Source organism: Nestor notabilis, unplaced genomic scaffold (genome assembly GCF_000696875.1).
Source record: "Nestor notabilis isolate BGI_N333 unplaced genomic scaffold, ASM69687v1 scaffold12878, whole genome shotgun sequence".
Classification (NCBI taxonomy): Eukaryota; Metazoa; Chordata; class Aves; order Psittaciformes; family Psittacidae; genus Nestor; species Nestor notabilis.
This window is the reverse complement of record NW_009941571.1, coordinates 14662-25483: the sequence shown is the minus strand read 5'-3', so window position 1 is coordinate 25483 and position 10822 is coordinate 14662. Positions and strand designations below refer to the sequence as shown.

Sequence of the window (10822 nt, the reverse complement as noted above, 5' to 3'; positions counted from 1 at the left end):
AAAAACCAATAATATAAGGAAAAGCTTTTTTTGGGTTTTTTTTTTTTTTTTTTTTTTTTTAACTCTCTTGGGTGTTTGTTTCTTGTTTTCATGCAGCTGATCTGGACAGAGCATTTCTAAGATGGTAATTGTTGTACCAATGCTGGATGATCAGTTCTGTGTCAATTAGGTGATTTAATGAATTTTGCTTTCTTAAAAAGCTGCAATAAATTGGTTTTGTGTTTAAAGCAATGTTAAGTTTTAAACTTTTTCTTAATAGCTTATAAATGTTATTTAGAGCAACCAAGGCACAGACTATGTGTGTACACTGATACAGCTGTTAATACTGGGTCATGGCTTACTAGGTAGTTTTTGTTTCATTCTATGAGAATGTGCTTGTGGATCAAGACAAAATTTAATTATTTAAATATCTCAATTATGGTCTGAATGAGAACAGCTGGTATTCTTTAGGGAACAAGAAAAATGAAGATGTCCTTTTTTTTTTTTTTTTTTTTTTAGCAGCTAAAAATAAAAGCTGTTAAAGCTTAACTCCACTGAAAATATGAATGTAACTGAAAAAAATTTTTTCTTTTGGTAGCCATGTCCAGATGTGTTTTGGTTTCCCATATTTTCTGACACTGCCTGTGATGAATTGGTAGAAGAAATGGAACATTTTGGACAGTGGTCTGGTGGAAAACACCAAGTAAGTGTCAGCCTATATAAACATGACCCTAGTTAGCGAGTACCTTTATAATAGTAAGTTTACTTTACAGTTCACAGTGTACTGCAACAAACAAGCATTCCAAGAGTTGCCAATGACCCGAGACATCTCCTTCATGGTGTACAGTGCGTACTTTAGTTTACCGTGTAGCTGCTTGTTCAGTAGATTTAGAGACATTCCTCAATGAACCATCTGGCGGGTTGGCCCTGGCTGGACATCAGGTGCCCCAGAAGCTGCTCTATCACTCCTCTCCTCAGCTGGAAAGGGGAGAGAAAATACAACAAAAGTCTTGTGGGTCAAAATAGGGACAGGGAGAGATCATGCACCAGATACTGTCACAAGCAAAACAGACTCGGCTTGGGGGAATCAGTTTAATTGATTATCAATGTGATCAGAGTAGGATAATGAGAAGTAAAACCAAAGCTTAAAAACACCTTTCCCCCACCCCTCCCTTCTTCCCAGACTTAATTTTACTCCTGAGTTCTCTGTCTCCTCCCTGCCAGCAGCACAGGGGGACAGGGAATGGAGGTTGTGGTCAGTTCATCATCATCTCTGCTGCTGCTTCCTCCTCTGGGGAGGACTCCTCACACCCTTCCCCTGCTCCAGTGTGGGGTCCCTTCCACCGCAGACTCCATGAACTTCTGTAACTGGAGTCCTTCCCACAGGCTGCAGTTCATGAACTGCTCCAGCACGGGTCCCTTCCATGGGGTGCATCCTTCAGGAACAGGCTGTTCCACCATGGGTCCTCTGTGGGGTCACAAGTCCCGCAGCAAACCTACGCCAGCGTGGGCTTCTCTCTCCACAGGGCCACAGGTCCTGCCAGGAGCCTGCTCTAGCGCAGGCTTCCCATGGGGTCACAGCCTCCTTGGGCATCCCTCTTCTCCAGTGGGGGATCCTGCATGGGCTGCAGGTGAATATCTGCTCCACCATGGACCTCCATGGGCTGCAGGGGAAGATATGCCCAACTCCTGGGTCACCTCCTCCCCTCCTTCACTGATCTTGGTGTCTGCAGAGCTATTTCTTTCACATTCTTACTTCTTTCCCCAGCTACAATTGCTGTTGCACTGTCCTGTAACTCCCCAACCTAACCTGAGGTGCTACCACTGTACCTGATGGGCTTGGTCTTGGCTAGTGGCAGGTCCATCCTGAAGCCAGTTGGCATTGTCTCTCTTGGACATAGGGGAAGCTTCTAGCAGATTCACATGGAAGCCACAGCTATAGTCCTCCCTCGCTAACAAAACCTTGGCCTGAAAGGCCATTACAGACGTTGAACTAGCAAATTCAGATGCTGACTGGGCAGTTGCTGTTGTAGTTATCTGACAGTTATCCAAGGCTGATCTTGGATACATGTCCAGAGAAGTTTTACTTCTTTACCTCTTAAGTACTAATTTGTCTCAGTTGTCACCCTGGGCAGTTACTCACAAATATTACGAGCTATTGTGTTTGTGTTTGCAGAAAGGTCAAGATACTTATTAACTATGGCTGAAGAGGAGCCTCCAGAATGCATTTTAACATACTTTTATCTTCATATTATTTATTACAGTGTCAAGTTGAGGCCTGTACTGTCTTGATCTGGTATAACTTCAGTTATATCGGATATCCAGACATCTACATGTCAATGAATCATTATCCCAGGAAGTCCTTATTTACAGGCAACATATCCAAATATTGACTCACTTTTTAAAAAAACTTCCAATTTTTGTTCATTCATAGCTCAGCATTTTTTTCCACAGCCATTAGCTGTAAAATTACTGTACAGCAAGCTCACATATGCCAATTAAAGCATTGCTTTGTTGCAGTTTTGTGATTCTGCAGATTTCAAATAAATTTTGTCTAAGCGTTCCATTTCCACATTTCAAAGTTATTTATGGTGTTTTCATTAGGACAGCCGTATTTCTGGAGGTTATGAAAATGTCCCAACTGATGATATTCATATGAAGCAAATCGGACTGGATAATGAATGGCTGCATTTCATAAGAGAGTTCATTGCACCCGTAACCCTGAAAGTGTTTGCTGGCTATTATACCAAGGTATGGGTTTAAAATTTATACAGACAATTACTGCATGGCATGACTAATTCTAAGTATATTATTGAATATACACTATTTGGTTTGGTTGGGGAGTTCATACATAATGAAGCAGTAGTTATAGATGAATGTTGTTGTGTTACTAACTGGGTTTTAAACAACAACAAAAAAAAAAAAAACCAAATCCAAGAACCCTGTGTGTGATGTGGAAGTTCACAGCTTGAAGTCTGACTCTGTTTGGTTTCAGGGGTTTGCTTTACTGAATTTTGTTGTAAAATACAGCCCTGACAGACAGCGGTCGCTCAGACCTCATCATGACTCATCTACATTCACAATCAACATCGCTCTCAACAAAGTAGGAGAGGACTTCCAAGTAAGTCGACAACTTACTGACTTAAAGAATGTCCGTTGAGTGTTTAATATGATTTCCAAACTAGAGCCCAAATGGGTATACTTAAAGACCAAGTTGAAAAGGAAAAGATGTGTATCACAAATTGAGATATAATATTCCTTATAGAATCATAGAACAGTTAGGGTTGGAAAGGACCTTAAGATCATCTAGTTCCAACCCCCCTGCCATGAGTGGGGACACCACACACTAAACCATGTCGCCCAAGGCTCTGTCCAGCCTGGCCTTGAATTCCTTGGTGTTTTTTGACAAGTACTAAATTTGCTCAGTTACGGGATCCAGAACTGTTGATGCAGTCAGGCTGAATTGATCAAAATGATTTCAGATGGTGAAGAAGAAGGGTTTAATGAAAAACTTTGGAGATGTTAGCCATTTCATTTTTAACATTTCTAACATGCTTCATTTCTGTACAGTGAAAACCAATTTTTCAAAACACTTTGATCCCAGATTGACTCAAATAGCTTTTATTTACGACTTTTTTAATGATTCTTTTTTAAGATCAGCCACATAATGAAACTTTTCGTCTGTTGTTCCTGGGTTTTTTTGTTTGTTTGAGGTTTTTTCCTGAGATATAAATTATTTTCTACTCTAATTCAATCAAGTAAACAGTCCTCAGAGGATGGAGGTAGACAGGGCAGTGGCATTAATATCCAGCTTTGACTAGTAGAGCAACTTAACCTGTTTTGTTTATAAACCTGTATTATTCACAGTCCTACTTGATGCCCATAAATGTGTTTGTCAAACATAACTTTAGAAAACACACCTTCAGTTTGAAAGCAACAGCCAGATTAATTTATTTAGGATTTATTTAAACGCTCTCCAGAATAGGATTGTAGTCCTGGAACAAGGCCTGTGAACATGATTTGTTTCTTTCTGGTATCATCTACAGTAAAGGTACTGAAGATCTGTTTGCCAGAGTTGCTGCTTGCATAAGTTGTTACCCAGAGAATGCTAAAACAAAGCAAGGGAAATCTTTGATTTTAAATGCATGTCTGTTACCTATTGCTCTGAAGACGGTGTCATTTAACAACCTTGTTAGTGGGGATAGTAAAAAAGAAATAAAATTATTGTTAGCAAATAATAGCAAAATGTTTTAAGTTGTGGATAAATAAAAAGGAACTTTATTAAAACACAAGGTAAATGTTTGGGGTTTTGTTTTGTTTCTGTTTTTACTACAGGGAGGTGGATGTAAATTTCTTAGGTACAACTGCTCCATTGAGTCTCCCAGGAAAGGATGGAGTTTCATGCATCCAGGAAGACTTACTCATTTACACGAAGGACTTCCTATCTTGAATGGCACAAGATACATTGCAGTATCATTTATTGATCCTTAATTTTATTTTTTTTTTTGCCCTTTTCAATGGCAGTGTTTGATTCTTTACAGGAACATTTATTTATAGATTTCTTCTGGAAGATGGTGATAAAAGAAACTCTTTCTCTTCCTAGACAACAATGTTACTTTGGGCTAAAAGAAAGAAAAAAGAAAGCGTTTCAAAATTTTTTGAAGATTTCTCGATATCTGCTCTGAGCCTTGAGTCACAAAGTAAACGTGTCCTGCTTGGTTTTTCCATTCTGCTGTCTTAAAGAGTAGGTAAGGAGGGAAAATGGAAAAACATTTTATAATGAATCCATTTCTCTGTTGAAAAAACCCAGTCAACTGTAGATACAAAATTATCTGAAAAAAAATAATTGTGGTTTTCATTCAGTAAAATAATACAGCTAAAGTTTTTGTGGTGTATATGTTTGGTACCAAGCAATTAAAAACCACGGCATAAAACCAAAATCAAGTGAATCTTCTATGCAGTTGTTGGGGATAAGCAATAATGTCGTATGCTGGTATATATTGAAGGCAAAATATCAGTAGCCCATTTTCTTAATTCATTTTCAGTACTGAAATTAATACCTTTATATGAACAAATAAATTGCATAGATGGAGCAAGGATTAAATAATCTAGCTAAGAAAAAATGGTTTATCTTTTGGTTTGAGAACCTATCATGTTCAAAAATTTACTTACCTTCACCAAGTGACCTTCATTTAAAATGAGTTATTTTTCTAAAGGTGTAATTGCACCCAAGTTGATACTGAAATTTGATGTTTATTTTGAGAACATTGCTTAAATTTTAATAACAGGATGTTTTATAAAGACAATTTCCTATTCTTACTTAAAATTACTTGAATTTTCTATCAGGAAAATGAAATGGTTGCAGTCTCTCTCTTTTAAAGCTAAGGGTCTTAACTTGCCGTTTACTTTAAAGAAATTGGGTTAAAATATTCCTACTGTATCTACTGTTTGTAATTTAAAGAAACTTGAAGCTAACTATCTCAAAGTCTACTGTGCCAAAAGGCAGAGAGTGTTGAAAAAACTTGTGAAAAATAAAGGGTAATTTTAAATTAATATAACAGCTTTTGCTTTATTAGGTATTTATTATTTTGCTGTATTAGGTAGTTTCTTTGCGTGTTGCCATTCTTACAGAAATAATGTTTACTGATGAATATTTTTTTTAAGGCCTTGTTGATACATTTAATTTGGAAGTTTCTCTAAGTGTCAGGTTTTGGTTTATTTGCTGTGTTACTAAAATTTTTTAATAATGTGAGTTTCTGCCTGCATACCAAACCTTGCATTACACTTTCAAAAGGACTCCAGCAGGATGGATGCTTCTTGTTTTCTGTACCAACCTTGGTTTTTTACATAGAGGCTTTTTGATGATTAGAACAGTAATTCACTTTTTACCTGCTAATAGTTGAAGAAGCTTCGTATCACATTCCCTAAAAAGAAGCTTTATTTGGAGCTAAAAGGATTGGGAGCAGAGTTGAAAGATTATTCTTTTACCACAGATAAGTGTCTGCATATATCCCTGTTCTGCTGTTTTGAGGAACGGGTTGTAATCATACTTGAAATTATGCTGAAGTAAATGTGTCAAAATGTGGTAACTTCAATAATGTATTAAATGGGCTGGCTTGAAAAGGAATGGCTTTTCACAGGAAGTTGCTTTCTTTTAATTTCTCTTTACATTGTCAGCTTTTCTCTGTTGCAGGCTAATATTTGGAGATTGATATCCCTTGTCTTTGCAGACATAGAACATCTCTGTCTCAGTGAATGTCTCTATACTGCCTGTGCTTAGTCAAAATTTACAGATAAGAAAATCTTCAGGCCTTCAGAATAAAAGTGACCTTTGTTAATCTCCTTTTTCTGAGCATTTGCCTGTGATGTCTTAGGCTAACTCAGAACTGAATAATATTTCAGTTACAGGTTTCTTGGAAAAAACCCCACAAAAATACAATCCAGTAGCACATGGGAAGTTCTTTTGCAGATTGTTTCCCCCACTCCCCCTGCCACCGATACCTTCCTGAGGAAGATACCAGCATGAAGAAGAAAGCAGCAGCCTTAATTCCTGCAGTGTATAGAGAAATCTCAGGAGTACAAGGCTATACAGGTGCTTTACAACAGATGAGATGTTTTATTCTACTTTCATCTAGCTTTATTATGCACTGTTAAGTACTTGAAGAGACTGTGGTACGGGTAAGAAATGGAAGAGCAGTATATGGGCAAAAGATTTCTAAAAAGTTTTTACCAAAAGGAGGCTGAGTATAGCTCGGTTTTATTTCTTATCCATGAACCATTCCAACTCTACTACTAAGCAATGTTCAGGGCATTTGGTAGTATTTTACACGTTTAATCTTCTTTAACATCAGTGTGCAACAAATAATCCTAACATATATTTTTCATTTCATTTTGGATAAAACTATGATAAGCCCAAAAAGATTTATTTTTAGTGAGACAATAATAATGAAATCTGTTTGATTATTTATTTTTCTTTTGTAATGGATTTCCCTCCACATCTACTGTATTTATTAAATAAATGTTAATTGAACACAGGACCTCCACAACAGTTTCTCTTTTGCAGCATGTAAGCAATAAGGAGACCAAGACATTTAAAGAGATGGAGCAGTCCTAGAAAATACCCTTGTAATTCCTTCCTCCCATGTGCAAGTATTAGTTCTACTTTTGTTATTCTGCTTAAAAGGATTTGTTCAGATTTTTCTTTTCAGCTACTGCAGTGAGCTTTTTAAAGAATATATGCATTTCCGTTTCCTTTGACTTGTTTCTGATGTGGTCTTCAGCAGATTCAGTTCTGAAAGAAGTAAGTATTTTTTGAATCTTCACTTCCCTGGAATCCTCACTTTCTTGCATGGCAGAGTAGACTGCGCTGCTCTTTTTGTGAGTGAAAGGGAAGACAGGAAGACAGTTCCTGTCTCAGCAGCCCCCTGTGACTGAGGTGTCAGTTAAATTACTTGACTTTTTTTTTTTTTAATTATGGAATTCTTTTATTCCATAGCAGAGCATGAATTAGAATTGATATTGGCAGTTCTAAGAGCTGAAATTTGCTCTAGTAGAGTTAACAGTAGGGTTGCAGGAATAAGGAATTAATTTATGACTGCCAGGAAGTCACAGTTGTTTCTTCCCTCTAGCTGGTGCCAAGAAAGATGGTCTCTGACAGAAAGTTAGTTTCCAGCCGACACTAAAACTGAAATGAGAACTGATGGTGCAGGATTTTGTTGTACCCATATGGTGGAAGTGTCACTACAAATGACTTTCCAACATGGCTTCCCAAATACTTTCTTTATCTTAATATAAAAAATTATTCTGGATCTAATGAAGCAGACAGTCTTGATCAACAGTATTGAAGAACCTTGTTCTTGTGTACAACTCAATCTTTAAACACAACTGGAAAGAGATGCTTCTATCTTCAGTGAAACATTATATTTGCTAGTTATATTTTTTTTTTCTTTCTGTAATTATCTTCCCATTTGGCATAGCTTTTAAGATCTGTAGAAATACATGCCACTTACAGTATGATGGCTGTCTTTAAAATGCATTTCATGGCTGGAGGGGGAGGGTGAAATGAGGAGGGGCTGGGTCAAAGCTCAGGAGAGTTTGGGAGCTGGACTGAGCCAAGAACCTTAGCACCATAGAATGGTTAGGGTTGCAAAGGATCTTAGGATCATCTGGTTCCAACACCCCTGCCATGGGCAGGGATGCCTCACAATAGACCATGTTACCCAAGGCTCCGTTCAACCTGGCCTTGAACACTGCCAGGGATGGAGCATTTAGCACTTCTTTAGGCAACCCATTCCAGTGCCTCACCACCCTCATAGTAACGAACTTCTTCCTTATATCTAACTTGAACTTCCCTTGTTTAAGTTTGAAGCCATTACCCCTTGTCCTGTTGCTACAGTCGCTGATGAAGAGTCCCTCTCCAGCATCCTTGTAGGTCCCCGTCAGATACTGGCTGCTATGAGGTCTCCACGGAGTCTTCTCCAGGCTGAACAGCACCAACTTTCTCAGCTTGTCTTCATAAGGGAGCTGCTCCAGCCCCCTTATTGTCCTTGTGGCCCTCCTCTGGACTTGCTCCAACAGCTCCATGTCCTTCTTATGTTGAGGACACCAGGACTGTACACAATACTCCCGCTGAGGTCTCAGGAGAGCAGAGCAGAGGGACAGGATCACCTCCTTTGACCTGCTGGTCACACTTCTTTTGATGCAGCCCAGCATAGGGTTGGATTTCTGGGCTGCAAGCGCACACTGCCTGCTCATGTTAGTTTGTTGTCAATCCATACCTCCAAGTCCTTCTCCACAGGGCTGCTCTGAATCACTTTTCTGCCCCACATGTAGCTGTGCCTGGGATTGCCCCAACCCAGGTGTAAGACCTTGCACTTTACTTCAGCATCTCATCCCACTGTTCATGTTGCCTACAAAGATGTTGAACAGGAGTGGTCCCAACACTGACCCCTGAGGGACACCACTTGTCGCTGGTTTCCACGTGGACACTGAGCTGTTAAAGCTTCACTTCAGAAAAGCTGTTTTGGCAGCATTTAAAGCAACAGCCCTCAGGATTATTTTACACATGAATCAAATACAAGGTCAGCGATCTGATAAAAGCATATTTGTCTTAGGATATTTCATAGAGAAAGGCAACAGTTCAAAAGTAGGATTTCAGTCGGCATGGTTACAGCCTTTTTTGGCATCAGTGCAACTTCAGAAGTAGCAAAGCTGAGAGCCTGGCCAGCATGGAGGTTATTTGCTATATTGCAGGCAGGGCTTTGGGCAATGCCATGGCACCTTGACAGTTAAGAAAACTGCATTTTCTTGGGGGCATGAGGGGGAAAATCACTTGCGTTTTGAGTTCTGAATATTGTTCCTTTTGTGCTTGCCTGAACTACTTGCTACTGGTTTACAGCTGTTGCATGTCTCAGTGTGCCTGAAGTTGGCAAGGGAGGTGCGTAGTTGCATAGTAACAGATTTATTCAGGATCTAGTGTTTTGGCTTGAAACTAGAATTCTTCGATGTCCAAGAATTTTGCTTAGTTGTGAAAGGAATTGCTCAACTACTAATTTCTTTGCACCATTTTGTTTCTGCACTCTTGGGAGTGGGGAGCAGAGAGGAGGAAGGTAGCAAAGCAAATTTAGTATAAGCCTCTTCCTTCAAAATCGGTAGTATGCACAGGGCATGAAAACATTGCATTTTCACAGTCTCATTTGGAATGGCAGTTAATTTGAGCAATACTATGAGCTTTTGAGATGATTTACCATCCTTAATGTCTCAGGGTGCCTGAAGTACCTTAAGATATCATGACCTGCCCTTCAGAGTGTGCTTGACTAATACTTCAGGCTTTAAGCTTTCTCAGACTTGGGTTGCTAATCTCTCATAACATGCAGTCATCCACTAGCAGTGTGTGAAAAGGCTTGCAACCTCACTGTTTTTCACTTTGTTTTTAAAGTAGTAATTTTCAGTTTTCAGTTAAAGGATATTCTTCCAAGCATATAAAGTAAATTATCTTCTGCATGTATAATAGCAACAGAACTAGCAGAATAACTGCTCAGGTCTTTGTTCCTTAAAGTAACTTGGTGGCTGATAACAGTTGTTATTCTATTGTAAGGGAAAGGTGTGTCCAACTGCTGCTTCTAACATGTGAATGATAGGTCTTTCTCCATCCTCTTGAGGCAGCAGTGAGGATGGAAAGATGGAGTTGGTGAGGGTAGCTGAGAGGGCCAGCTGTATCCTGCTCCAGTCCCAGGTTGCACTCACCACATTGATTACAGAGAAATTCAGGGTTTGCTGTAGCTGGATCCAAGTTTCTGCCTGCAGGATGAGTATAAAGAGCTTGGAGAAGACGGAGTGTGTTTTGTAAGGATGAACTCCTCTGGTATTATATCTCCTGAATCCTAGCAAGTCTCTGAGCTTACAGGAGATGAGGATTTGGAGAGATTTATCTACCCTTCCTCTCTCCCCACAAGGGACTTTTAACTTAAGCATGGTGGTAACTGAAGGCATTTCTGTAAGATTTGGTGTCCCTTAATGAGTTTCAAGTTCCAGAAGCACAAGGCCATTGCGTCATTTTAAGGAATGTTCTCTAGCATAAAGTAAATGCAATGTATGAGAAGCTGAGGCAGAAAGCATTAAGTATAAGCTACTAAAAGGTAGTTTTTAATCTTTGGAAGTACTGGGTGAATGTAAGAGGCGGGCAGGCACCCAATACAACAATGAACTTCTGGCACAGCCATATTTAGAGACTCGTTATCTCTGAATCACTTTTGCAAACTGTGATTCACCAGGGAGCTATTTCAGGTGTTTGGTCAGTCTTTAAAACATGTACCATGTAAAGTAGGACAGGTCCTGGTATATG

The 10822-nt window shown here is 39.2% G+C and overlaps 1 protein-coding gene across 1 annotated transcript in view; it reads left to right on the top strand.

Moving 5' to 3' along the window:
• Positions 1-4741, top strand: part of PLOD2 (procollagen-lysine, 2-oxoglutarate 5-dioxygenase 2) — a gene marked incomplete at its 5' end in the record, with an annotated part of 19792 nt that extends 15051 nt beyond the window's left edge. Inside the window, 4 exons of the mRNA XM_010020973.1 lie at positions 578-682; positions 2584-2730; positions 2975-3100; positions 4315-4741. Of these exons, the coding sequence (XP_010019275.1) occupies positions 578-682; positions 2584-2730; positions 2975-3100; positions 4315-4470 (534 nt within the window). The remainder of the gene's footprint in view (positions 1-577; positions 683-2583; positions 2731-2974; positions 3101-4314) is intronic.
• Between the last annotated feature and the right edge of the window lie 6081 nt (positions 4742-10822).